Consider the following 27,776-nt stretch of genomic DNA (forward strand, 5'->3'; position numbering starts at 1 on the left):
TGATTCGGATAAGATTTATTCCTGCTCCACCTCTCCTTGGCCCACAGCGATGGGGAGTCGGCGTCTATACAAAATCACCATCTTTCTACCACCGTGGAGACAGATTACCGACCGCCCAGCCCCGTGGACCCCAGCAGGAGCCAGTAAGACGCAGAGGCCTGAGCACACCGGGCAGCATGCGGAAGGGCCTGCAGAGGTGACACAGCCAGTAGCCAGGCAGTACATGCCACCCTGCACCTAGGGGCCTGGCTTAGGAGACGCCCCCAAGGCTGGGGGTTCCCTGCTGGCTTTGGTCCCAGGCTGCTCAGGGAACAGAACACCCTCCCCCCCACCGCAGTGAGGAACCCGTCCCCCCGCTGCAGTTTGTGTCCCCCCAGCCTGGGCCCACCCAGCCCCACTTGTTTTTGGATGGCAGGAGCCATGCAGACCCGCAGAGGTTCAGGCAGCTGTTTGCCCCTTGTCCTGCCAAGATAAACTCCCTGGGCTGAGGCTGACCAGCTCCTGTGCTTGAGAAGAGGCTGCTGGGAGTGAACCATGGGGCCGGCTGGGCATCCAGGATCCATCCTGAAGGCAGGGCATAGACCCCAGCTCGGGTACAGGCTGCAATGGCTGGGATCAGAGACCAGCCCATCCCCGAGCTCCCCCTGCTAAGAGTTGGCTCTGCAGTGAGCAGGGGGCCGGATTCCCTGGGGGCTACCACAGCACAGAGGGTACAGAACTCAGGGGAGCCCAGCCGCAGGCTGGCAGGTCACCGCTCGCCAGATCCCCTGGTGCTGGGGTGCAGTGTTTGGCGGGGCCCTGGGCCGGAGGGCTGGGGCAGGGCAGGGGAAGGGACGCCCAGGGTTAATGTGTACTGAGAGCACTGGGCAGGGGCTGGGGTGGCTGCACAGCGAGTGGAACGGCGCTGGAGAAGGGTGCCCAGCGGCTCCATCCAGTCAGCAGCCATTGCTGTGGGAGGGGGGACCCCATGGATCCTGGTCCTGCACCACAGGGGCCCCCAACTCTGACATTCGGACACTGGCGGCAGCACCAGTGAAGGCCCCCCCCCCCTCACCCCAGCCCCAGCTCAGTGCGTCGTAAACTCTGCTGGAGAAGCATGAGTGCAGCAGCTGCCAGGCCCAGGGAACCAGGCCACAAGGCAGGGCTGCTACCCCTCTCCCCAAGCAGCAGGGCTGGGCAGGCCTGCTGGTGCCTGGTCCGTACGGTAGCATGACCAGCCCACGGGCCTGCTCCGTGCAGCAACGGAGAGCAGAGGCTCCCAGCTGACCAGGGGCACCACGGGCTTCTCCTCTGAAGCATCAGCTACTGGCCAGGAGCCGTGGGACAAGCCGGCCCACTGCTCTGAACCCTCTACAGCAATTCTTACGTCCCTAAGGCGGAGGCCAGCTGGTGCCAGCTCCAGCCGGGCAGAGCCCCCCATGGGGCCACTGTGTCCTGCCCCACTCATGCCCTGCAGCTGTCGGTACAGTCCTGCCCGCTCTGGAAGAGGTGATAGATGCTGACGAGGGGGAACATGGCCAGGGCGCCCACCAGGGAGCCCGCCTGGATGACCGCTCCACACCACACCAGCGCCGTGTGGCCAGCCTCGTGCAGCAGGCTGCCGATCACCACCTTGAGGTAGGAGAAGAGGCCCAGGAACAGGATCCAGGACAGCACCTGTCGGGGAGAGATAAGGCCTCAGCCACCTCGCCAGCCACAGCGGCCAACCACAGCGACCCAAGGGAACCCACGGGTCGTGATGAGCAGGACCAACACAGCCATCCCCGCCTCCTGGGCCAGAAACCCTCAGAGCAAAAGGCCCGGAGGCCGGCTGAGAACCAGGGGTCACTCGCCAGTGGCAGGTGGAAGGGGGGCACTTGCCAGCCCCTGGGGATCCCGGGCATTGTCTGGACCCCCAGACACTTTGCCAGCCCTGTGAGCCTGGTATCAGACCAGGGCCAGCTCCAGGCACCCGTGAAGGAAGCAGGTGCTTGGGGTGGCCAATGGGAAGGGGTGGCACGTCCCTCAGTCCCTCTCTGAGCTGCCGCCGAAGTGCCGCTGAAAAGAAAGAGAGGGAGCGAGGGGCCCGCCGCCGAAGAACGGAGCAGCACCACTGAGCTGCTGCCAATCGGCTTTATCTTCTTTTCTTTCCTTCGCTTTACCGCTTGGGGCAACAAAAAAGCTGGAGCCGGTCCCGTATCAGACACCCAGGGACTGAACCCTGAGGAGCTGCACAGGGCACGAGGGGCAGAACTGGGAGCCATGGGAGAAGACTGGAGGGACATTTCCCAAGGGCCCTGGGAAGCCCCGTCAGGTAGAGGCTGACTGGTCGGTGCCCCAGAGATCAGTCCCTGGACCAAAGCCGCAGCCCACCAGCAGGGATGCTCTGATGGCTCCTTTGCAGCCAGGTGCAGCGGCCCCCAGAGAGACCGGGGCCCAGACTGCACCCTACTCACCACCAGGGCAACTCCAGCCGCACTGCCCAGCAGCGGAGGGCAGGGGCTGAGCACGGCCAGCACCATCAGATAGGCTGCAAAGACGCCTCCCAGCACAGAGATGACGCTCAAGCCCACCACTGACCTGCGGGTAGAGAGAAGGCAAATGAGGGTCAGTCGCGGGCCGGGGGGCCAACGGGGCGAGTGGGGGCAGGGGACAGGAGCCCTGCCCTGCTGTCTGAGCAGCACGGCGCATCCGCTCCATACGCGTTAGACTGGGCAGCACTTCCTGGGGGCGCTAAGTGCTGTGCTCTGTGGGGTGCCAGGGAGAGCTCTGAGCAAGACTTGGGGTGATCTGAGAAGGGGACTCCCACGATAAGGCCCCTGTTGATTTAGTAACATGCTGGGCGGGGGGGGGGGGAAGGGGGACGGTTATTTCGTACACAGTTGGGGCTCAAAGCAGAGCTCTGTAGGGCAGGGATTGAGCTCAGTCCGTTCCCATTGCTGTCGTGTCTACACTGGAGCAGGGCAGCAGCACAACTGCAGCGCGTTAGGTCTAGCTGTACCTGACATGGGGGGTCTGTGTGTGACTCGCCCAGCTGGAACAATTCACACCTCCCCACGCTGATGGGTCAGGCTGTATCATCTCCATGGGACCTCCTCCTTCAGCTGAGAACATCTCATTGAGATGAATGGGCCACATCACACCTCTCTAAGCCTGCTCGTGAAGAGCCTCTTCCCCATAGGCTAGGCCAGATTTAGAGCTGTGAGGACGTGTGGGGAGAGGGGGGTTGGAGCAGAGGAGACGTACAGGGAGGGAGGCTTGGAGCACTGGGGGTGTGTGAGGAGGGAGGCTTGGAGCAGAGACGTATGTGGAGGGGGGCTCAGAGCACTGGGGGTGTGTGAGGAGAGGGCTCGGAGCAGAGGAGACGTACAGGGAGGGGGGTTCAGAGCAGACACATACAGGGAGGGGGGCTCAGAGCACTGGTGGCGTGTGGGGAGTGGGGATCAGAGCAGAGGAGATGTACGGGGAGGGGGACTTGGAGCAGTGGGGGCATGTGGGGAGGGGGGCTCAGAGCAGGTGTGTTGGAGGACTCAGAGCAGCAGTAAGAGAGTCTGAGCGGCAGGGGGGTGTTGGATCAATGCAGGGGAAAGTGGGGCTGAAAGGAAGGGACAGAGCTGTGCAATCAGGGCTCTATCCCCGCCCCTGCAGAGCCAGTCAACATGTAGCGTTTATATGTCCCCAGCTGTGTAACTGAGCACCTCAAACCTTCCCAGTGTTTATCCTCACCGCAGCCAGGGGAGGCGTGAAGTGGGGAACAGAGATGCAGAAAGATTAAGGAACGTGCCCGAGGTCACCCATCATGTCTGTGGCGGAGCAGGGAATTGAACTCAGTTCTCCCAAATCCCAGGGTCTAACCACTGGGCCAGCCTTCCTCTCAACCCCCCTTTCCATAAATATCCCCTGACTCCCACGGGCCCCTGCCCGATCAATCTGAGGCCGCCTCCTCCCCATCTGGCGACTGGAGGGCGTGGGGAGCCTGGCGAGCCCAGAGGCACTGGGCAAGCTCAGTGCGGGGGGCGGGGACATGGTCTCGGTTTTACAAACGTTTAACGTGCACAAGCCCTGGACCCGGCTTGGCTGCTCACTAGGGACATCACTGGGAATGACTCAGATACGTGCTGGGTACCCAACTCCGACCACAGGGCCACCATGCAGCTGTGACCTATGGCTCCCCTTGCTGGCCCCGTCCAGGACCTCCTCCCCCCAGCCGCACCAATGCCCCTCAATCCTGCCCCGCAGCACAGCCCCTCAGGCAGGGGGTGTCAGATGGTGCTGAAGTGCACTCTGGGGCAAGGCTGAAGAGGGGTGTAGGGAGGAGGCTGGGACATGTTGAGGTTCAACCTGGACAAACCTGATGAGGTTCAACATGGACAAGTGCAGAGTCCTGCACTTAGGACGGAAGAATCCCATTCACTGCTACAGACTAGGGACCGAGTGGCTAGGCAACAGTTCTGCAGAAAAGGACCTGGGGGTTACAGTGGACAAGAAGCTGGATATGAGGCAGCAGTGTGCCCTTGTTGCCAAGAACGGATTTTGGGCTGCATTAGTAGGGGCACTGCCAGCAGATCGAGGGATGTGATCATTCCCCTCTATTCGACATTGGTGAGGCTTTGCTGGGTTATTTTGGGCCCCCCACTACAAGAAGGATGTGGAAAAATTGGAAAGAGTGCAGCAGAGGGCAAAAAAAAGGATTGGGGGCTGGAGCACGTAACCTATGAGGAGAGGCTGAGGGAACTGGGATTGTTTAGTCTGCAGAAGAGAAGAATGAGGGAGGATTTGATAGCTGCTTTCAGCTACCTGAAGTGGGGTTCCAAAGAGGATGGAGCTGGGCTGTTCTCAGTGGTGGCAGGTGGCAGAACAAGGAGCAATGGTCTCAAATTGCAGTGGGGGATATTAGGAAACACTATTTCACTAGGAGGGTGGTGAAGCACTGGAATGGGTTACCTAGGGAGGTGGTGGAATCTCCTTCCTTAGAGGTTTTTAAGATCAGGCTTGACAGAGCCCTGGCTGGGATGATTTAGTTGGGCTTGGTCCTGCTCTGAGCAGGGGGTGGGACTAGCTGAGCTCCTGAGGTCCCTTCCAACCCTGTGATTCTGATTCTGTGCCCTGCCTTACCTGCAGAGCACAAACATGGCGACGAAGCAGGCCACGGGGTTGGCGATGTTGCTGAGCACAACGGAGAGGTGGTAGGCCGTGCTCCCGTAGGGCAGGCAGGAGTAGCTCTGCACCGAGGGCAGCACGCCGTTGGTCAGTGCATTGGAGATGCCCAGCAGCACCAGCAGGTAGATGTTCCGGCCTGTCCAGAAGGAGGCGGGCTGGGCCGGGGAGTGGGCGCCCTTGGCGATCTCCGTGGCGCTGTCCGACATGGGGGTGCCGTCCTGCAGCGGGAAGGACTCCTCCGTCTCCACGCTGCCCTTGGAAGAGCTCTCCTGGCAGGCAGGGGAGCTGCTGGCGCGGCGGCGCTGCAGGATCAGCCCCAGGAAGGCGAGCGCCGAGACAGCGAGCATGGCGGACATCAGCCAGAAGTAGGTGTCCGCGGGGAAGTTCTCCTCCAGGTAGTGGGGCTGGGAGCCGTTGCCAGAGGTGGCGTTGCGGCACTCCAGCTTGCCCACCCCTTGCGCCAGCGCCACCACGCAGGGGAAGAGGGCACTCAGGCCCTGGCCCACGAAGAAGGTGCGGATGAACTGCTGGGGGAACTGGTACATGAAGGGCAGGAAGGTGACGTTGGAGGTGCAGCAGACAAAGGCCAGGAGGAAGGCCAGGAGCAGGAAGGCCAGGCTGTGGGGCTCCCCCGCCACCGTCGCCGTCCGGTGCCAGAACAAAGCCAGGAAGAGGGCCGCTCCCACACCCAGCACCTGGATGGCGTGGATGACCCAGCGCTCCTTCAGCCACCCAGGGGCCAGCTTGTGAGCCAGGGTGACGGCAATGGGGCCCACGTTCCCCAGGGCGATGAGGACTGAGAGGTAGGCAGGGAGATTCCAGCCTGCAGGGGGAGAGACACAGCACTAGTGACACCTGACGTCCCAAGCCCTTCGCCTGGCAGGGCAGCCGGATCCTCGCTGTGCCAGGCACCCCAGGGCCCAGCCCCGAGTGGTGCTGCCTGCAATTCTGTGCCCTTCTATTGCAGGCGACCAGCACAGCCCCCTCTTGCTGGAGAGGGAAGCAGAGGCTGCAGACTTTAGGGCAGCACCCCGAAGGGGCTGGGGCCTGGGTTTCATGTTGTCCCGGCTCTGGTTGGGGGGGGGGAGACAAAGTCAGTGCTCCCACGGGGGTGCTGCAGCCTTCTGTGGGATTAGCACAGCACAGCGCAGGTCTACCTGGGGAGAAAGGAGCCCATGGGCTGATCTCCCCGCAGAGAGCACGACCGGGGGGGGGGGCGATGTGGGTCCTCCTGCAGCTAACGAAACGCTGCTACCAGAGCAACTCGCAGAGCTCTGCTGCTGCCCCCCATCCCAACCCACGCTCCCCCCACCCCCCAGCACTGGGCCTATATGGAGACGCTGCACTGTGTGATGGTTCTGGGGGCCAGTGGGAACTGGCCGAGCCCCAGCCAGCCCGGGCTGCAGGCTGCTAGTGGCAGGGGCCAGGCGAGGGCATGCGTGTGGGGGGCTGCGGGGGAATTCCAGGGGAGGAATCCAGCTGCGAGGCGGGGAGGCTCAGGCACACACTCCCTTGGCACAGCCAGGTAACACCACCAGCCCCTGGCAGTGCTTAGCTGGGAACACCATGTGCCTGCAGCACGTGCAGAGGCAGCCTTCAGGTGGGCAGCCCTGGCACAACGGTGAGACAGAGACAAGTAGGGAACCAGGCCTCCACCACCCTCAACAGCCCCCCAGGGGAAGCACAGCAGCCTGCCCCCGGCCCCAGGATGCTGCCTGTGCAGAGCGTGGGGCTGTCCTAACAGCCTCCCATCCCAAGGCTCCCTTGCCATGGCCTGAGGAGCATTTGCGGGTGACCTGCGGGGGCTGGCGGCCAGCAAGGCAGGCTCTGTGTGACAGAGGCGAGCCTGGAGCCATGGGGGACCCCCACAGAGGAGTGGAGGCGCCATGGGGAGCAGGGGAAGGGGAGAAGAGGACCCCTAGGAGGCTGGGTAGCATGTGCGCGGGGGACCAAATGTGGGCATGATGGGGGGGCGTGGGGGGAGGTGGCTGGCATGTGCATGCAGAGTGGCAGAGAAGGGCAGACAGGAGGGGAGTTGAACCAGGAACAAAAGGAGCCTGGAAATCCCCCAGCTCCTCCTCTGCTGTCTCTGCTGGGAAGAGGGGCGGCGGGAGGTGCTGCCAGAATTGCCAAGGTGTGCCCCACACCCCATGGAAGCATTTGGAAACCCCGAGGCTGGCTACTCTTAGCCAACCTGGCTACGGCAGAGGTGAGCGGGCCCATCTGTCCGGGGGCTCAGCGAGTTCCTCTGGGACCGAGCAAAGGGCGAAGAGCAGCCTCCCTGCACTCACAGCGTCGCCGTGGCAGGGCCATGCATGGGGCGGGTGCAGATCACCGCAGCGCTACGGGCACCCCAGCACAATCCCTCCCGAGCAGGAACAGAGCGTCACCCGTTTGGGGAGTGGTAGGGGGTGGAAGTGGAACAGCCCTAACACTAACTCCCGGCCCTGCCTACTGCTCTTTATCCTGCTAATGAGCCAACCCCAGCATGCCGGAAACATCCAGTCAGCCCATCCCGATGGCCTTCCCCAGCACGCAGCCAGCATGGCACACACTAGCCTCCACCCCCAAGAGACAGGCTGAGGGCTGCTCTCCTCGGGGAAGGCCAGGCAGCACCTGCTGGCTCCCAGCACAGACAGCGGGATAACCCAACCCTCCCCCCTTCGCTCGGACACCCAGGGACTCCACAGCTCTTCTTCACTAGGCCGGCCGAGCCCCCATCACATCCGCCCAGCAGCAGAACAAAGCTCCCTTGGGGCCTGCGTTCCCGACTCCTACGGCAACCCTGCACTCAGAGCCCTGGCTGCAATCTGGAGCCCAGAGGGCAGCTGCCCGCGTTCACGCCAGCAGTGTCCTTGCTGCCTCCCACTCCACCAAGAACCCGCCAATGACTCCTCCTTCGCCCTGGGCTGTGAAACCCGCTGGAAGCCGGGGGAGCTCGTCCCTTCCTGCCTTTGTTCTCCATCCGCTCGGCTGGAATGGAACGTGCTGTTTGTTGCCTGGGGCTCTGGGCTGCAGCCTGTGCATCCTTGTGCTCAGCGAGCACAACACGTTCTGCACGCATCCAGGGCAGCACGTCTCTGCGCAGCCGGCACCGGCCACCGGCCCCCTCTGAGTCCAGGGCACTGCCGGGGCCAGAGCCAGCAGGGTTCCAGCAGCTCTTCCGGTGCCTTGCTTGGGCGGGGTGGCAGCAGCTGGGTTGGTCATGATCTGCAGGAGCGTGCCCAGCTTTGGCTCCCATTCTGATCCTTCGTGACCTGGGCGGTCGGAGCCACACAGGCTAACGCAGCATTCGGAGGCCGTACACCCCTGGGGAGGGGCTAAGTGAGAACCCCCCACCCCTCAGAGACCTTACACCACTGGGGAGGGGCTAAGTGAGAACCCCCCACCCCTCAGAGGCCTTACATCCCTGGGGAGGGGCTAAGTGAGAACCCCTCATCCCTCAGAGGCCTTACACCCCTGGGGAGGGGCTAAGTGAGAACCTCCCCACCCCCCAGAGGCCTTACACCACTGGGGAGGGGCTAAGTGAGAACCTCCCACCCCCCAGAGGCCTTACGTCACTGGGGAGGGCTAAGTGAGAACCCCTAGGCGCTGAACCCCGGAGTAGCAGGTTCGCATGTTTCCCTAGGACGGGGATTGTCTGAGCCCCACCTGCCCCCTTTCATGATCACAGGGATGTTACCGTGTAACTACAGCAATTCCCCATTCAACACTTTCCTCCTCTCCGCTGGCTCCGGGCGCTGTGGCAGCCAGAGGGGAAGATGAATGGCACAGCAGAAGGCAAGATACCTGACCACCCACTGCGGCTGCTCTTATGTGCCAGGTGAAGCCAAGGGCATCATCCCGCCAGGCCCACAGGCTCCGCTTTATCACCACCCATCAGCGCCTCACCTTCTGGAAGCCACTTCACCACCACGGGGAGCTCCACCCACAAGGAGTTCACGGAGACCCAGGAGCCCATTCCGAAAAGGGCCACCAGCACGTGGGTGACCATGGCCTGGCCCATCACGGAGGCAGCCATCCTCTCACCCTGGCAACAGAGAAGAGAACAAGGTCTGGTTCAGCTAATCCACTGGTGAATAGTGCCAGCTCTGAGGGGATTCCAGATGGGGTCCCTGGCTCCCAGGGCAGGCATGCTGCAGCAGAGAGGGCTCAGAGCCAGGGAGAACCGGGTGGGAAGGAGAACCTGGCATAGGAGTCAGCAGAGCCCCCTCCCAGGGACGGACAGGCTCAGTACATGCACAGAGCCGGGCTGGCTTCCTACACACAGCCCCATCCGTCCAGCCTGCCTCACACCTCTCCCAGGGGCTCAGTCTGTATGACTGGCATGGGAGGTCAATCTCCATGGCCCAGCCCATCCTCTGTCTGCAAGGGCCTAACAGAAAAGAGCTGGTCACAGTGGCAATCTCAGGTCTGAGCATTTGGCCACTAGGAACAGGGCACGACCAGTGAGTCAAGGTCTGTCTGTGACTAAGGGGGAAGGTTCTGCATCTCCCTCAATTGATTCCTATGAGGCAGCAAGGGCTGTCTCCACCCCACCCGTGCTCCCTCTTGCTGGGCAGCTGGTAAGCAGAGGGGTGGGGAGAACAGGGGGTTTGTACTTGGGGTTACCTGATAGGCTGGTGGATCCAAAATCGAATCGCTCCCAACAGTCCAAGCTATGCCAGGCGAAGGGCAAGGAGGAGTTCAGAGCTGCCGGAGCAGGGATCCCCACAGCCAGCCATCGCTGAAAGAGACAACATCCTTCACCAGCGCGCCGACTGCTGGGTGTGCTGGGGCTGGAACTGTCCTACCAGAGCCTAGCGCTGAACTCCAGCGGCCAGGGCCTGAGAAGGGGCGGTGCTGTGGGACAATGCATGGAGCGTGCACGTCCGAACCCTCCCGTTCAACCTCTCAGCACGATTGTAAGCCAGTGAGCTGAATGCAACAAGCCAATGGTCAATTTCTATTTGCGCTGTCAGAGCCCAGGGCAGAGCTGCAGGCAGGCTCCAGGAGTGCTGACAGCTGGGCAAGGCCCTCAGGAGTGAGGCAGCCGCAGGGCTGTGGGGCACTGACAGAGCTGTCTTCATACCTTCTATTCATGCTTTCGACTCAGGCTCCAGAGCAGCTGTGGGACGCACTCCCTGCACTTTTCTGTGCCCTGTGTCAGTTCTGACCAGACCCGCTGTGGGGAAGAGCCCTGGGTTCCCCAGTAGCACATGGACTGACCACCCCACAGATGCTAAATCACAGCCAGAGCACCAGGGTAGGAGGGTGGCAAGTCCTGCTATGGAGCAGGCAGCTGGGGAGGCTGATTGATTAGACCCACTGGACGGCCAGGGTGAGTCTGGGCTTTAAGCAGATCTCAGCAGTGGGGAGATCCCCCCACACAACACTAAGAGTGGCCCGGCCCATCCCCCATGGCCCAGCGGGGGGCTAGAGCCCATGTGCTCACCCATGGGCCGGTGGGGAACCTCAGACTGCTCTGCAGTGACTCCTCCGGCTGACCAGGAATGAGGCCGATGGGTTCCCTGTCCAACCCTCACTGGCTAATAGGAGAGGGCACCCAGTGTAGGCCTGGCAGAGAGAGACTGGCCCCAGTTGGCGCTGAGCGACGTTCTGCCCGTGCTAGCAGTTACAGGGCCCTGAAGAGGGGGGACAGGCCGCTGCAGTTGAGGTGAGAGGAGATGGAGGCAGGCTGAGGACTCAGGGGAAGAGACTCCAGCAGCCCCCCTGGGGTGGAAATGGACAGCGGGGGCGGGGGGGAGGGACGTGGAGAATCAGAGGATGCCAGAGCTCTGGGCAATGAGAGACCTGAGCAGAGGCGGAGATGAACTGTGTGCAGGGAGGCTCCCCAGCAAGGCAGAGCAGACCGGAGGTGTAGCTATGGGCGTGTGATCAGCGCAAGACTAGGAGCTAAGGCTGAGAGATCCAGTGCCCAGGACTGGGACACGGGAGCAGGAGGCAGTGAGAAGATAAAGGAACCTGCTGAGCCTTGTTCTTCCCAAGCCCCTGGAGAAAGGGTCTCTGCAGCCTCCAGTCATATCACCTGGTGTGTTACAACTACAGCGTTAGCTCCCCAAGCTGGGAGAGGCTGGGGAGGTAAAGAGACCACTGCAAACCCCGTCCATTGACCAATGAGCAGAACACAAGGGCCATCAAGTACAGAGGGGACACAGCGCAGCAGGGGCCCAGCGGGGCACAGAGCCACTGGAGCTTGGCCTGGTTTCCTGCATAACAGTATAGCCCACTGGATGCCCCACACCCTCGTAGTGACCTTACCTGCCCCACAACCACCTCTCTGCTGCCACCCGTCCCAGATCTAGCTCCCTAGCCACCCTCCTCCCCACTGACTCTCGCCTGTCATCACCCTGCTCCATACCCACATCAGCTCAGCGTCAGGCTGGGATGGAAAACACCCTGTATTCACACCCTAGACACCCTGTAATCCTCTGTGGGCAAAACAGGCCTTGTCAGGTAGCATCTGAAAACCGATAACTCGCTGGTCAGTAACATCCCGGCAGAACGTGGGTAGAAACATTACATGTAAAGTTACAAATCCCGTCACAATGACATAGGTGGCACATGTTCAAAACCACGCAGCCCCAACTGGGCATGTCCTAAACAACAGGACATGTGTTCATCTCCAATTTATATCTGAGTTGTGACCAGGATCCTCAGAGAGCGAGATGGGAGAAAGCAGGAGACAAGGAAAATCTGCATTTCAGCAAACAAAGATGAGAAGAAACAGTGTGCAGCCTCTTTCACCACCAGGCACCACGTGGCCTTCTTCACCGGTCTAATGAACTTTAACTGGGGGTAACTCTCAGGGAAATGCAGTTCAAGGATGATTGAATTGTAAAAGTGAGGGGCAAAGCCACACCCAGTTCTCTCTCCCTGTCCAGCTCTCTGTTCCACCAAAGACAATAGACGGCAAAAGGAACAGTCTGTGGACTTTGGAAGCAGACCCTGGCCTCCAAGACTGGTCAGCAATTGACTGAAAACATGCAGGATGGGACTTCACCGGGACCCACGTCTAGTTTGTAAGCGTTTCATCTTTCTCTCAGTTGTAAGAATTTCCAACTCTAATGCCTTATGCTGGTATTCACTCAAAATCTCCCTCTTTGTAAATAAACAAACTTGTTTCATTCTTTAATTAAAACGAATCCAGCGTTGTGAATTGGTTGGGTAACTTCATTTACGGGAGCAGACTGTTGTATTTTGAGGAGGGGGCTGGACAGTGCAGAACAAGCTTTGTATGTGCGTTTGGGGGGGGGTTAATCCAGGACTGCGGGTGCGCTGGGATCACCATGCAGCTTGTAACCAAGGCTCCTGGCAGCCAGAGTGTGGCTGATGTTTGCTGACAGGCTGCCGGGGTCAGAGCTGCTGGCCCAGGGCTGCGGCTACACACATACACACACACTCAGGGTCTGACCTGCGTGCTGGCAGGCTGTTTGTGAGGAGCCCAGGTTGGGAGCTACAGCAGCAAAGCACTGGGAGGCATCCCAGGTTACAGGGCAAGTGGTGACATAGCCCCTCACTGCTCCAGATTGCAACCTGGAATGTCCTACAGGCTCCTCATCCTCACAGCCAGCCTGATGCTGCTTCCTCTAACCCCACCAGGGTGTTAATCTCAGGGGGCCATAGGACAAGGCAAGTCACTGAAGTGTTACTGGAGCAAGAGTCCCGTTTGCACCCTTGGGAGGACCTGCTGGCAGTCGCCCTGTGGCAGCCGGCACAGAGCGGGCATTTCAGAAGTCAGGATGGTGGATCCCTTTGGAATCCGGCGATTAAAAAGAGCCTCCTGCTCAACTGCACTCATACAGAATGGGAGTGGGGAGCAACTGGCTGTTCCTATTACAAGGGAAGAGTGGGTAAGTCAAAAATGCAGAGCTGCCCCGGAAATCAACACAGCCCAGCACATCTCAGGGATTCGGGTTCTGCCAACCTCCCTGCTCTCTGCCTCGTCAAAAGCTCTTCAGGGCACGGAACATGCTGAGCGCCAGGTGCTGGAATAAGAGCATCTAGCCTCTCGACAAACCTCGCCCTGCTCCTTCCCCGCAGGCAGCATGCGCTGTGCCCATTGTGCAACGGGGCCTGGAGGAAGTTGTGCAATGGGAGTTTCTGAGCAGGCAGAGATCCATCCACTCCCAGTTTAACAGGACAGCTGCCAAAATCAGCCCTGGTTGCAGAGCTATCAGCAGCTTTCAGATCCAGCCCTGGCACTGATCTCCCCGCCCTCCTGCCGCAGGAAGCTGAGAGTCTGCTCCACAGACCAGGACTTCCTTTAACCTGAGCTAAATGGACCTGCCACTAGTGTCCCTGTGTAACTCCAGGGGCTCAGATTATGGGAGAAAGAAGAAGGCTGAATGGACCAGTTCTTGTTCATCCTGGTGCTAAATTACCCCTTCGTACTTTTGGCCATCCTCAGTCTTCTCTGCAGCCTCAGGAGATGCTTCCTTACGGTTGGGAGGCAGGCAGACAGCTCGTAAGATGAGACTCCAGCACCACTCAAGGTCCCCAACACCTCCTGAATTCCCTCCCAGCAAGTCCTGGAAATACAGAGCCCAGCAGCGTGAGACACCATCTCTGGCAGCACAAGTGGCCCTTCCCATGGCCACATTCACACCCACCTGGAGCTTAGCCTCTCACACACCTTAGGATCCTTGGTGAATTTCATGAACCCGCAGTCACTCCCTCCTCTAAATCATTCACCCGGCCACGGGACAGCCCAGGGCCCAGCCCCCAAACAAGTCACCCACTATTAACCTCTATCCAACCAGGCCAGCTGCTGCTCACCACAGCTCCCTTTCACCCCAGCGGCCAACACACCACAAGGCTCCCCTCCTACCAGGGGTTACTCATTTCCCTGACAGCTTTTTATGGAGACGCCTTATCAAAAGTGTTGTGAAATCCCCACCCAGCACCTAATGGCCCCTCTTATCTACTAATTTATTGGCTTCTTCTGAGAAGCCCAGCCAGCCAGAGATGCCTGATTGAGGACTGAGCTGGCTGGGTCCGGACCAGTGACCCCCACCCCTGACCACACTCCTTATGGCCAGTATCAGAGGGGTAGCTGTGTTAGTCTGGATCTGTAAAAGCAGCAAAGAGTCCTGTGGCACCTTATAGACTAACAGACGTTTTGGAGCATGAGCTTTCGTGGGTGAATGCCCACTTAAGACAGATGCATCTGACGAAGTGGGTATTCACCCACGAAAGCTCATGCTCCAAAACGTCTGTTAGTCTATAAGGTGCCACAGGATTCTTTGCTGCTTATGGCCAGTGGATCTCAACCGGGATAGGTGCACCCCAGGGGTACTGAGAGGTCTTGGGCAGGTCCATCGACTCAGCCAGATATTTGCCTAGTTTTACAACAGGCTCCAGAAAAAGCACTAGGGAAGTCAGGACGAACTCAGACCTCATACCAGGACCTGTGTACAGGGAGAGGCACGTGCGACAGTTGCTGTCTTTGAGAGGGATACAAAAGCTGAAATGAGACCAGAAGCTGTTGCTCAGCACTGGCCTGGCGGTGACCCTGCCGGGGCTGGGTCTGATTTTGGAAGCGAGCAGTTCTGCAGTGAGGTGGAACCTGGGGGCAGGGCAGAGAAATCCGACTCCTGCAAGGGGGGCAGGAGCCTGGAAAGGTCCAGCGCCGCCGGTCCATACAACGGCCTAAGAGCTTCTCACAGCAGCTGCCCCTGGCCACGCCTGGCCGGGCTCTGGCTACGCCAGACTGGGGGCCTGGGGGCCTTCCCAGCCCGGGCTCCGGGCTCTGCCCCTGCCGGGGAGATCCCCAGCCCCCCGGGCTGCCAAGGCCTGGAGAGCGGCTCCCCCCGGCCGAGCCTCGGCACAGCTCTGGGCCGCGAACGCTGCGGAGCTCCGGGCCCGTCCCCACTTCCCCCCGCCCCAGCCCCCACTTCCCCCCGGACCCCCCCAGCTCCCACTTGCCCCCAGACCCCCCCGGCTCCATTCCCCCCGCCCCAGCCCCCACTTCCTCCCGGAACCCCCCGGCTCCATTCTCCCCGCCCCAGCCCCCACTTCCTCCCGGACCCCCCCCTCCCCCACCGGTTCCCCAACCCCCGCCCCAGCCCCCACTTCCCCCCGGACCCCCCCGGCTCCATTCCCCCCCGCCCCAGCCCCCACTCCCCCCGGACCCCCCCGGCTCCATTCCCCCCGCCCCAGCCCCCACTTCCCCCCGGACCCCCCCGGCTCCATTCCCCCCGCCCCAGCCCCCACTTCCCCCCGGACCCCCCCGGCTCCAGCCCCCACTTCCCCCCGGACCCCCCCAGCTCCATTCCCCCCGCCCCAGCCCCAGCCCCAGCCCCCACTGCCCCTGGACCCCCCCGGCTCCATTCCCCCCGCCCCAGCCCCCACTCCCCCCCGCTCTCTCACTCGCACGCGGCTCCAGGCTCCTTCCCGGTTCCGCGAGTGGGGTGGCCCCGCCCCGGAAGTGACGGATCCGGGAAGGCGCCGCAACATCCGCTCTCGCGAGCCCCTGAGTGAGGAGCCGGCGGCGCAAGCGGGGATCCCGGTCAGTGGCGCGCGGCCCCCCCCCCCCCGCCTCTTCCCACAATCCTCAGCGCGGGACCCCACAGCCCCCCTCCCCCTCCCCTCCCCCATTCAGTCCCCCTTGGAGCTTGCCAGGTCCGGGCTCCCAGGCTGCAGATTCAGCCGCGTCTGTGCCGGGCCCAGCGGGAGGGCCCCGGGCCCCAGCCCCCAGCGCTGGCCCGAAGCAGTGCCGCTCTCCGGCTAGAGGAGGGCAGGGGAGCGCCACCCCCTCCGCCACCAGGAATTCACCCACCGCGCGGACAGAAGCACGGATGTGCCCCCAGTGCTGCCCCGGCTCCTGCAGCGTGCCCGGCCCCCAGTGCTGCCCCGGCTCCTGCCGCGTGCCCGGCCCCCAGTGCTGCCCCGGCTCCTGCCGCGTGCCCGGCCCCCAGTGCTGCCCCGGCTCCTGCAGCGTGCCCGGCCCCCACTGCTGCCCCGGCTCCTGCAGCGTGCCCGGCCCCCAGTGCTGCCCCGGCTCCTGCAGCGTGCCCGGCCCCCAGTGCTGCCCCGGCTCCTGCAGCGTGCCCGGCCCCCAGTGCTGCCCCTGCTCCTGCAGCGTGCCCGGCCCCCACTGCTGCCCCGGCTCCTGCAGCGTGCCCGGCCCCCAGTGCTGCCCCGGCTCCTGCAGCGTGCCCGGCCCCCAGTGCTGCCCCGGCTCCTGCCGCGTGCCCGGCCCCCAGTGCTGCCCCGGCTCCTGCAGCGTGCCCGGCCCCCACTGCTGCCCCGGCTCCTGCAGCGTGCCCGGCCCCCAGTGCTGCCCCGGCTCCTGCAGCGTGCCCGGCCCCGAGTGCTGCCCCGGCTCCTGCAGCGTGCCCGGCCCCGAGTGCTGCCCCGGCTCCTGCAGCGTGCCCGGCCCCCACTGCTGCCCCGGCTCCTGCAGCGTGCCCGGCCCCCACTGCTGCCCCGGCTCCTGCCGCGTGCCCGGCCCCGAGTGCTGCCCCGGCTCCTGCAGCGTGCCCGGCCCCGAGCGCTGCCCCGGCTCCTGCAGCGTGCCCGGCCCCCAGTGCTGCCCCGGCTCCTGCAGCGTGCCCGGCCCCCAGTGCTGCCCCGGCTCCTGCCGCGTGCCCGGCCCCCAGTGCTGCCCCGGCTCCTGCAGCGTGCCCGGCCCCGAGTGCTGTCCCGGCTCCTGCAGCGTGCCCGGCCCCCACTGCTGCCCCGGCTCCTGCAGCGTGCCCGGCCCCCACTGCTGCCCCGGCTCCTGCAGCGTGCCCGGCCCCCAGTGCTGCCCCGGCTCCTGCAGCGTGCCCGGCCCCCAGTGCTGCCCCGGCTCCTGCAGCGTGCCCGGCCCCCAGTGCTGCCCCGGCTCCTGCAGCGTGCCCGGCCCCCAGTGCTGCCCCGGCTCCTGCCGCGTGCCCGGCCCCCAGTGCTGCCCCGGCTCCTGCCGCGTGCCCGGCCCCCAGTGCTGCCCCGGCTCCTGCAGCGTGCCCGGCCCCGAGTGCTGTCCCGGCTCCTGCAGCGTGCCCGGCCCCCACTGCTGCCCCGGCTCCTGCAGCGTGCCCGGCCCCCAGTGCTGCCCCGGCTCCTGCAGCGTGCCCGGCCCCGAGTGCTGCCCCGGCTCCTGCAGCGTGCCCGGCCCCGAGTGCTGCCCCGGCTCCTGCAGCGTGCCCGGCCCCCACTGCTGCCCCGGCTCCTGCAGCGTGCCCGGCCCCCACTGCTGCCCCGGCTCCTGCCGCGTGCCCGGCCCCGAGCGCTGCCCCGGCTCCTGCAGCGTGCCCGGCCCCGAGCGCTGCCCCGGCTCCTGCAGCGTGCCCGGCCCCCAGCGCTGCCCCGGCTCCTGCAGCGTGCCCGGCCCCCAGCGCTGCCCCGGCTCCTGCAGCGTGCCCGGCCCCCACTGCTGCCCCGGCTCCTGCCGCGTGCCCGGCCCCGAGTGCTGCCCCGGCTCCTGCAGCGTGCCCGGCCCCGAGTGCTGCCCCGGCTCCTGCAGCGTGCCCGGCCCCGAGTGCTGCCCCGGCTCCTGCAGCGTGCCCGGCCCCCAGTGCTGCCCCGGCTCCTGCCGCGTGCCCGGCCCCCAGTGCTGCCCCGGCTCCTGCAGCGTGCCCGGCCCCCAGTGCTGCCCCGGCTCCTGCAGCGTGCCCGGCCCCCAGTGCTGCCCCGGCTCCTGCAGCGTGCCCGGCCCCCAGTGCTGCCCCGGCTCCTGCAGCGTGCCCGGCCCCGAGTGCTACCCCGGCTCCTGCAGCGTGCCCGGCCCCCAGTGCTGCCCCGGCTCCTGCAGCGTGCCCGGCCCCCAGTGCTGCCCCGGCTCCTGCAGCGTGCCCGGCCCCCAGTGCTGCCCCGGCTCCTGCAGCGTGCCCGGCCCCCAGTGCTGCCCCGGCTCCTGCAGCGTGCCCGGCCCCCACTGCTGCCCCGGCTCCTGCAGCGTGCCCGGCCCCGAGTGCTACCCCGGCTCCTGCAGCGTGCCCGGCCCCCAGTGCTGCCCCGGCTCCTGCAGCGTGCCCGGCCCCCAGTGCTGCCCCGGCTCCTGCAGCGTGCCCGGCCCCCAGTGCTGCCCCGGCTCCTGCAGCGTGCCCGGCCCCCAGTGCTGCCCCGGCTCCTGCAGCGTGCCCGGCCCCCAGTGCTGCCCCGGCTCCTGCAGCGTGCCCGGCCCCGAGTGCTACCCCGGCTCCTGCAGCGTGCCCGGCCCCGAGTGCTACCCCGGCTCCTGCAGCGTGCCCGGCCCCCAGTGCTGCCCCGGCTCCTGCAGCGTGCCCGGCCCCCACTGCTGCCCCGGCTCCTGCAGCGTGCCCGGCCCCCAGTGCTGCCCCGGCTCCTGCAGCGTGCCCGGCCCCGAGTGCTACCCCGGCTCCTGCAGCGTGCCCGGCCCCCAGTGCTGCCCCGGCTCCTGCAGCGTGCCCGGCCCCCAGTGCTGCCCCGGCTCCTGCAGCGTGCCCGGCCCCCAGTGCTGCCCCGGCTCCTGCAGCGTGCCCGGCCCCCAGTGCTGCCCCGGCTCCTGCAGCGTGCCCGGCCCCGAGTGCTACCCCGGCTCCTGCAGCGTGCCCGGCCCCCAGTGCTGCCCCGGCTCCTGCAGCGTGCCCGGCCCCCAGTGCTGCCCCGGCTCCTGCAGCGTGCCCGGCCCCCAGTGCTACCCCGGCTCCTGCAGCGTGCCCGGCCCCCACTGCTGCCCCGGCTCCTGCAGCGTGCCCAGCCCCGAGTGCTACCCCGGCTCCTGCAGCGTGCCCGGCCCCCACTGCTGCCCCGGCTCCTGCAGCGTGCCCGGCCCCCACTGCTGCCCCGGCTCCTGCAGCGTGCCCGGCCCCCACTGCTGCCCCGGCTCCTGCAGCGTGCCCGGCCCCCAGTGCTGCCCCGGCTCCTGCAGCGTGCCCGGCCCCCAGTGCTGCCCCGGCTCCTGCAGCGTGCCCGGCCCCCACTGCTGCCCCGGCTCCTGCAGCGTGCCCGGCCCCCACTGCTGCCCCGGCTCCTGCAGCGTGCCCGGCCCCCAGTGCTGCCCCGGCTCCTGCAGCGTGCCCGGCCCCCAGTGACCCAGCGGCAGATCAGAAACGGGCGCAGGGCTGGGGGACCCCGGATGAGAAGCCCTGAAGATAGGCAGATGTCTCCGGGGGCGCTGACAGGAGTTCATTGGGTGCTGTGTGGAAGAAGTGGGAAGCTAGGGCCTTGTATGTAAAGCAGGGCAGCAGGGAGATGGCTGATGGGAACAGTAATACTTTATTTCCCCCGTCAGTCTCTCCATGCTCTGGGTAGGTCGCCCCCTTTGTGTTGGGTTAGTCTTTCTAGAAGATACGCTCTAGTTCAGGCTGGATCCAGACTCTCTGGGGAGGGTTCTCTGGCCTGTGCAATGCAGGAGTTCAGACTTGACGGTCAGAACGGTCCCTTCTGGCCATAAAATCCATTAATCATCATTCCCAATTTACAGCTGGGGAAACTGAGTTGCAGAGAGGTGATGTGTGTTACCTGGGGTCGAACATCACCATCAGAGCCGGGAACAGAACACAGATCCCATCACTTCAAGCGCCACACCCTGTCCACTGGTGACCACGCGGAGGCTGAAACTAGTGAGTGAGATCCAGCTTTTGTCCTTGGCCTGTGTTGGTTTTCACTTAGCTGCCAGGCTGCTTCGGTAGGAACATGTGGAAAGACCCGAATGCTCCTAGCAGGGATTGTCACCTGTCTTTTTTGCCAGAAGTGTGCTGCCAGATTGTCTTTGTCGATTAACCCGGCCTATAGGGGCTACTATGGAAGAGCCCAGGACAGCAGAGAACTTGAGAGAGGCTGGGGCCTCTTCCAAACCATCTGGCACAGGGCAGAATGCTTCCAAGAAACAGAACACCAAGGCAACTGGGAAACCGGGACCAGGGGATGCCAGCAAGGCCTCTAAAAGGAAGGCGGCTTTCAAGGCCCCCAGGAGAGTGGCCCCAGACTACTTTGTTCATGAGACAGACAATGACATGCTGCTGATCATTGCCAACATCGGTGACGGGCAAGACCACCCTCCCAGGAAAGTGGCAAAGAGAAAGCACCAAGCTCCAGCAAAGAAGCAGCCGCTGCAGTGCGTCCAAAGGACTGGCATGGCAGGAGGGAGAAAGAGAGAGAAAGGAGGGGCTCCTGCTGCCAAGGAGCCCGTGCCTAGGGGCCGGGCTGAGGAAATCGGGGAAGCTGCTGGGGCCTCTTGGGGAGAGCGCCTCCCAGTAGAAATCCTGGTGCGGATCTTCCAGTCTTTGGTGGCATCCGAGGGGGCCGTGCCCTTGCTCTGCAGGTGTGTGGAGGTCCTGGGAAGTGGGTTAGCGGGGACCAGGCAGTCAGCATGGCACAGTCACTCAGTGCTTACGGGAACAAGCTCGCTGGCTTCCTTCTCTATTTGGGCTAATAGTCCATCCTTGCTTCTTGCTTTGCTGGGGTCGGAGGGAATGGGGGGCCGGGGTGATGAGAGGAAGGGTGGGCCAGTGTTTAGGGCACTAGCTTGGGACTTTGGTTCCATTTAGATGGTCACTATGGTCCCTTCCGGCCTTGGAAGCTATGACTTCCTCTGTCACAGACTTTCGGGGTGACCTCATGTCACGGGCTCACAGATCGTGCTCACTCGTGGCCCTGTGCAGTCCATGGGGGGTGCCCCTTTCAGTCCGACAGCCCTTTTCGGGGGTCCACTCTCTCTCGGGGTTAGGCCCCTCCACCTCCTGGAGCCGCATCTGTCTGAGTCTTAGCACGTCTGTCTCTCGCCGTGGGTCCCTTCAGGGAGTCCCCTCGCTCTGGACCCCCCCGGGTCTCCTCACCCCGAAGGGGTTGATGCAACCCTGTTCTCTAGCCCGGAGTGACTCTCAGCCAGCGTAAAACAGGTGCGTTTATTGAGAGTTGAACCTGTAGATTGCCACGTACTTTTAGGGGCGAAAGAAAAATGCAGACCTCTTATTTACCAGGCTGCACATGGCAATAGACTGTATAGGTAAGGGATGCAAGGAGGGTATGGGTCATGATGCAAACTGCAGGCACGCACACAACTAAAATTAATTAATTTAAAGTTTTATTGGGGATAGTTACAAGGGATAGGGGAGCAGCGTATGATTAGCTAATAGGGTTAATGGAACTTAAAACATACAATGGCTAAAGTATTTACTATCAAACAATATTTATAAACAAAGATGCAGTAAACAATATTTATAAACACAGATGCAGCATTTAGTAATAACCAATACTTACGAATACAAACCAACTCATAACGAGTGGCAAACGTAGAAACTCTGCTTAAAACACGTGAGCTGAGAGAGGCTTCGAGGTGATCAGGCTCGGTTACGGGTGTGCACAAGGTACACAGGATTCGTTTTTCTTTCTCCTCTTCTGCCTGCACATGGCAGACCAGCCTAAAGTACCCACTATGACATCATAGAAGTGTCATAGGGGACAGGGCCCAAAAACTGTGTGTGTTCGTTTCTGATTGGTACAAGCAAAGTTTACACCAAGTAGGGGAGCAGGTGCCTAAAAGTCTGGCTTTGCCCCCAAAAGGTGAGGAAATGCATATAGTTTAGAATGCATTTAACACTGAATGACAAAAGAAGAGGCCAGGGCAATACCGGTATGGGCAAGTTTTTAGGATGCAGACAGGAACTTATCTTAACATGCCCTGGCTGAAATCGTTTGGCTGAAAACCTAAACTTCCGAGTCCGACTCCTCATTCCCACCTACGAGGGAATGCGCTTCGGGGGTGGAAGCGATATAGGCCGAGGCAACAAACTTGTGAATGTAGGCTTTAATGAAGGCACATCCGAGACAGAGAAGAGCGAGCCCAACCAGAAGGGACACAAACAGGGATTGGAAATAGGATTTGTAGGGCGCAAGGCCAAACCAATCGAGCCATGACCAAAACTGGAAGGACTTTCATGACTCTTTGACAGTAGAGCTCAACGTTTGCAGGTCTTTAACAATTGAGGACAAATTAGGAGAAATAGAAGGCAAAGAAACGCAACATTTATCAGCAAACTCGGGATATACTTCAGCAAATTTAGTACAAAATGAGGAAGATTGTAACAAATATTGAATCATTAATCTATTTTGAATACTATACTGAACAAGGGAATTTAACTGCTGATTAACTAAGGAGAGGCCTTTGGCTGTAGTATTAGCAAGCATTTCAATAGCAAGGGATTGAAACAGCACTTGATCACGTAACATCATATAACCGACAGGGTTAAAACTAACAACAGAGGAGGCGAGGGAGGAAGCTGCTGTTTGCAAATGAGTCCAAAACGAGCGGGTACTATGACGGTGTCGGTGGCTAGATGGCAAGGTATAAATACCTCCCCCCTGTAGATACAGGGTGCCAATGGTGCATATACCCCGGGGGCTGGGAGGAAGCACAGCAAATGCGACATTACCGCAAATCCAAAAATGACCGGGTCTTAAGGAAGAAATTGTGGTCTGGCTCCACCTATTATTGTTCACGGAGGAAAAGCTGGATGCACGATTGATACATGCAGCCTCAGCATGATGCATATGCTGGGCATGGAACAGATACGTATGTGTTATGGAGGCAGAGAAGGTTCCAAAGGGAATGTTATAATTAAGACGATAAGAACAATGAAGGGGAGGGGGGTAGGTGTAAGTAAGAGTGGGTTTAGTTATGGAGGTGTTAGCATAAGAGAAACTCCACATAGAACAATTAGAATAAGTACCCACCCAAGTAGGGGCTGGGGTTAAACTACTGCCAACAAAAACCCAACAATGAGGTGCTGGAACTCTAACACTATCAATTAAAGGAAAGCTATGATCACTTCCACCTGAAGCATTAAGAACTGGAAACACATAAGAATTAAATTGTGAAGAACAATTATTCCAAACACTAGAAGCAGCCCACTGCACATAGGGGGAAGAACAATTTACATTAGACAAATTAAATGAAGAAAAATTATAAACTCTTGGTACAAATTGAAAGGTAATGGATATTTAGGTGAGAACTGAGTAGAGCAAACAAGACAATCTTCTGGATTCAGCGCTGACAGGGGCTGGTTTCCGCTGACCTCCTGCACCCAGTAGGTGGTGAGCCATGTTTGTAGTCCACCTTCTCCTAAGGGTTCCATGGGCAAAGATGTTGTGAGGAAGGGCAGTATAACCTGTAAAACAGAATAATAGGAGCCCTGCTCAGGGGCATTAGTTTGTTTATTAAGAGCTACATTTGCTGAGCCAGTTATGATGAACTAGCTTGTTACCAGGGGTACTTGTAGCCACTAAGTAGGTGTTAGGGTACTTGCCGGCCCGGAGAATGATGGTTTTTATAGGTTTTCGATGGCCAGAGGCTTGGGGTTCTGTAAGCCAAACCAGTTGGCCGGTGTTAAACATGGGGGACCAAGGCGGCTTAGGTGTAGGTGAAATGTGAGGCCAGCGAGAGTAACTCTTGTTGAGTGCGATAAGTACCTGGGGTAAAAATGAGCTCCAGTTTTTCAAATCAGGGTTGGGGTTTGCTGTTCGCAGCGTAGTTTAAGGACTGCGATTTTTCGCTCTACCACACCATTGCTTTGAGGGTGATATTTAGTATGGATGTGAAGGGAAGCCCCCCATCCGAAAATGAGCTGTTCAATGCTTTTGCTGGTAAAGGGTGGTCCACCGTCTGCTTGGACTACAGTGGGAGTGCCCCAGGCAGCTGCTGTTTGCTTAAGAGCCACAGCGACAGAAGCAGCGTTGGTTTTATTAAGAGGAACATAAAAGGTTTGTCGAGACCCCAGATCGACAGTAACTAAGGCTTTTGGAAAACGACGAGCACCTGGCAAGGGTCCTATTAAGTCAATTTGCCACGTACTACCTGGGGCAAAGTGTTCTGCAGCGTATGCAGAGCGCTCATATCGGGGACGATTCATAGTTTTTACCTGCACACACTGCAAGCAGGACTGAACAATGAGCTCACACTGACTGCAGCTAACGTCAGGCTGTTGGTTAGAAAAGCTAGATAACAGGCCGTACAATTTTGTGGGTGGTAAGTGTCCCCATTCTTCGTGGAGCCAGCGCAACAGCGGGTCTGCCTGTACGGCGGGATTTGCCATATGAACTTGGGAGAGCTCTCTCATTCTTTGATCAAGACTGGAATGCAGGGGGTTAGAGTCTGGTCGATGGGAGGGACAGTGCGTAACGAACCAAGGGTGAGAGAATTTACGAATTAGGGCAAAAATTTGGTCCCACAATTTAACAAAAGCTGAGGGAGAGGCTTGCTCAGTTAAAATGTCTAAACAAAACTGAGAATCGATACCTAAAACAACTTGCATGTTGGCAGAGTGGGCATTAGCAACATGTTGGGCAGCTAAAAGAACGCCCTGCACCTCGCATTCTTGTGCGGAGCAGGAGGGGGGCAATAACTGCACATTAAAGTGATTACATGTGGAACAAAGAACTCCTGCCCTAGGGGATGGTGAGGTGCCCCCGTCAGACACAACCCAGGGATCATATTTTACTTCAATGCATAATGGTTGGTGAAGGGCGGGGGGGCTAAGATGTTATCGCTGGGAGCTAGTGTCCATGGCTGCCAAGCTACCTCAACCTGGAAACATAGAAGCTGCCAGGTGCGAGCAGTGCCATGAAACTCGGGTGGAGGGGTACTTGTAAGCCACGGGATTAAATGAACACGTGGTCCAGACAGGGTACCTGGGATAGGGAGTTGGGACCAGTGACGCGCACTGGACGCAGCCAGTAGCATTTCTCCCACTAGACCATAGTTGTACTGGGGTCCAGACAGGCGATGGGCCCAATTGTAAATAGCATTACCATGTTGCAGTACAGTGAACCGTACATGGTGTTTTGTAATAAACAAATTAATGTTGAGGGGTTCTTGGGAATCAAAACGGGCGAGGTGGGGGTTAGAGGCAAACCAGCCAGCTAGTTTCTCTAAGCTTTGTTGTGCTGATGCGTTCCATACTTCTCGGGAGCGTTTAGAAGAGAGAGAGCTTTGTAGGATTTCTAAGTTAAAAATTAGCTGTGCCGGGATATATTGGTGGTGATAATCAAGGAGACCTAATAGCTGCTGAAGCTCTCGTTTATTTTGTGGAGGGGCTTCTGTCCAAGGGTCTAATACACTGGCTGGGGCTTGGGTGTGAGTGGTTGGAGTGAATTGGAGTCCCAAGAATGAGAATTGCTGGCTGGCCTGCAGGTGGCTCTTTGTTTTGTTAATTTGCCACCCATCTGCTTCTAATGCATCAATTATCATTTGGGTGGTACTTTGAACTGCTTGTGGATTGGGCCCACAAATGGCAATGTCATCTACATAGGTTAGCACGTACACATCCTGTAGGAGTTTTACCTTTTGTAATGTGATATTGAGATGGGACGATGCAAGTGCAGGAGAATTACAGAACCCCTGTGGGCAAACTTTCCATTTATATTGGACGCCCTTAAAAGCAAAGTTTAAGATTCCTTGTGTGTCCTGGAGTGGGATTTGGTAAAACATATCTTTTAAATCAAGAGTACATGCCCACTGATTACTTGCATCGCTTAGTTGCCGCTGTATTTCGGGAATGGTGACAGAGCTGGAAAGTGCGATAGGCTTTACACGGCTGTTAGCTTGTCTGTAATCAATGACAAGGCGATATTTAGAGGGATCGCCGGGCTTGGGAATACCCCAACCCGCGGACAGAAAGGTGGATGCAGTGACCCTTTCTATTTTTTCTTCTTCTAGAAGCTGAGTGAGCAAAGCTTCAATAAGGGGAAGCCCTTCGGATTTTGTGGGAATAGGGGAAAATTTCCATGGCTGGGAGTTAACTACTTTGGGGGTATAGGGGGAATGATCGCCTACGGTTATAGGGAGGGCTTGCAGAATTTGATCATGCAGTTTAAATTTTTTAATATCTGAGACACCTAGCAGATTTTTTATCCCAGCAAGGCTTTTATTTTTCTTACGTATCTTCCGTGGGCAATTTTAACCCAAACCACGGGTTTTTCTTGTATTGCATTGAGACCTTGAACAAACATAAAGGAGCCAGTAGGACAGTGGGGAACGTTGGGCTCAATAACGCTAACTTGAGCTCCAGTGTCTAATAAAAAGGAAGTGGGGGTGTCACTGTTAACTAAAAGGGTGGCGTATGGGCGTTCATCGGTAGGATCTTTAATTTGGGCCGGGCAGCACCCGGCCCCTATTCGTTTTTTGTCCTAACATAGTCCTCCCAATTTTTCCAGCCTAGCTGTTCGGCTACATTTTGCTGCTCTTGGTTTGACGTTTTACGCAGGGCTTCTTTGGGGATCCCTTTGTTAAGAGGAAGCCGAATAGTGCCCGTTCAGCTTTAGTTCGCCCAGGATATTTTTGGGGATTAAACTGACTTTTTGGAGGGTTTTTTGGTGGCGAATCAACTGGGAGAACAACAGGCGGGGGTGGCAGTAACAACTTAATTTTACTAACCACTTCAAATAACGTTAAGATGGGTCTGCGAACGGCCGCATGCAAGTGCAGCATGGCACCGGTGTCAGCTCCAGGGGCAGCTTCTAATGCCAAATTAACCGCCTCTGCTGAGACAGGAATTTGGGTGGGATCAGTAACGTGTATAAAGGGTGTTTGCTGTTGAACAGTTAAATTAAGTGGATTTTGTAGTGGATCCCACAGGGCTATGGAAGCTCCTGCGATTGCCCATATTAGATTGTGTGGAGTAACTAAGGTTCCCGGGGGGATATATAATCCTTTAAAACTGCCTTGCATTGCTAAAATGGCAGCTGCCGGGGCGGTAAGTGGCCAAATGCGATTATTTAATAAAGCGTGACCCGGGAAGCCTCGTGCCCAATTGGCCGTTTTGGCTAAGGTGCCGGCCTCCTCGCGGTCCACCAATTCTGCTCCGTGTTCTAAGGCTAGCCGCCCGACCCAAACCATGGGGGCCTCGTCGGCTTTTCACTGCGTTTCCTTTAAAAACTCTTTAAGTTCGGCCTTAGTACGTGTTCGCAGTTCAGTAACCTGCGTGGTGTTGCCTGTTTGTGCGTCTATTTTAGTTTTAGTTATTGCAATAGGCAAAGCTTCTGCTACGGTTTCAGACTCTGCACATTCTGGGGCTGTTGGCAGAGCTGGATACAGAGGAGTTTTAGGAGCTTCATATGGGAGGGGCAACATTTTCCGACAGGGACTTGGGGGGGGTAGTGATGGGCTCTACCTTTTCTGTCTTCTTCTCATTATTACCTTTAGGAGAGCCTGGGGCTGCCTGTTTAGCTGCAGACATTGTGCCTCCATGGAGGACAGAGCACAGATCGAGGGCCTTGCATATCATGCTAAACAGGACGGTGGAAACGTCCTCAGATTTATATTCATCGGGTCGCAATTTTTTGGTTTTCTTAATCAAATTTAATTCTTTTATCATTTGGCATAATAATTTATGTGCCGGATCAGCAGGTATTACCCGAGGTGGGGGAATTAATTTGGAAACGGTGCCTCCAGATTTTCTAACAATGCGGCTACATTCTCTCCAAAGTTGAGAGGGATCTGCAGCACCGAGGTTTTCCACAGTCTCCGTGCACTGAGGCTGCAGGGAACAATCGGCTGGCTGACTCCTAAAGCTCGGGTGGCACCGAAGGAGGCATCTCATATCTGCCAGGGTTAATGGTACAGTATAACCTTTTAGAGTTTTGCCCGAGCCAAGAGAACAGATCCATTCTATTTTTGGATTAGTCGAATTTTGGCTAGTAAGAAGGTGAAACTGCAAATGTTGGAACTGTTCAGTTTCATTATCTGCGCA

General features: G+C 59.5%; 2 protein-coding genes across 7 annotated transcripts in view; one reads left to right on the forward strand and one right to left on the reverse strand.

The window, feature by feature from the left end:
- On the reverse strand, positions 1-15,608 carry SLC52A2 (solute carrier family 52 member 2). Of its 5 annotated transcripts, none has more exons than XM_050939409.1 (7): positions 15,511-15,608; positions 13,534-13,670; positions 9,751-9,865; positions 9,031-9,169; positions 5,095-5,962; positions 2,436-2,559; positions 1-1,656 (listed from the first exon to the last, which is right to left on the reverse strand). In XM_050939409.1, the coding sequence occupies exons 4-7, from the start codon at positions 9,158-9,160 to the stop codon at positions 1,444-1,446; spliced, it is 1,335 nt and encodes a 444-aa protein (XP_050795366.1). In that variant the 5' UTR covers positions 9,161-9,169; positions 9,751-9,865; positions 13,534-13,670; positions 15,511-15,608; the 3' UTR covers positions 1-1,443. The 5 variants fall into 5 exon arrangements, with proteins under 5 accessions (XP_050795366.1, XP_050795369.1, XP_050795368.1 ...); XM_050939412.1 differs by lacking the exon at positions 15,511-15,608 and adding an exon at positions 14,618-14,917; XM_050939411.1 differs by lacking the exon at positions 15,511-15,608 and adding an exon at positions 14,537-14,632.
- The window catches only part of FBXL6 (F-box and leucine rich repeat protein 6), a 23,962-nt gene continuing 11,759 nt past the window's right edge, over positions 15,574-27,776 (forward strand). Inside the window, exons 1-2 of one of the 2 annotated variants that reach the window (XM_050939367.1) lie at positions 15,574-15,649; positions 19,514-20,353. In XM_050939367.1, coding sequence (XP_050795324.1) covers positions 19,833-20,353 — 521 coding nt within the window. In that variant the 5' untranslated portion in view covers positions 15,574-15,649; positions 19,514-19,832. Of the gene's footprint in view, positions 15,650-19,165; positions 19,338-19,513; positions 20,354-27,776 lie in introns of those variants that run through there. The other variant, XM_050939368.1, reaches the window with a different exon arrangement.

The sequence above is a fragment of the Gopherus flavomarginatus genome, chromosome 2 (genome assembly GCF_025201925.1).
Source record: "Gopherus flavomarginatus isolate rGopFla2 chromosome 2, rGopFla2.mat.asm, whole genome shotgun sequence".
NCBI lineage: Eukaryota > Metazoa > Chordata > Testudines > Testudinidae > Gopherus > Gopherus flavomarginatus.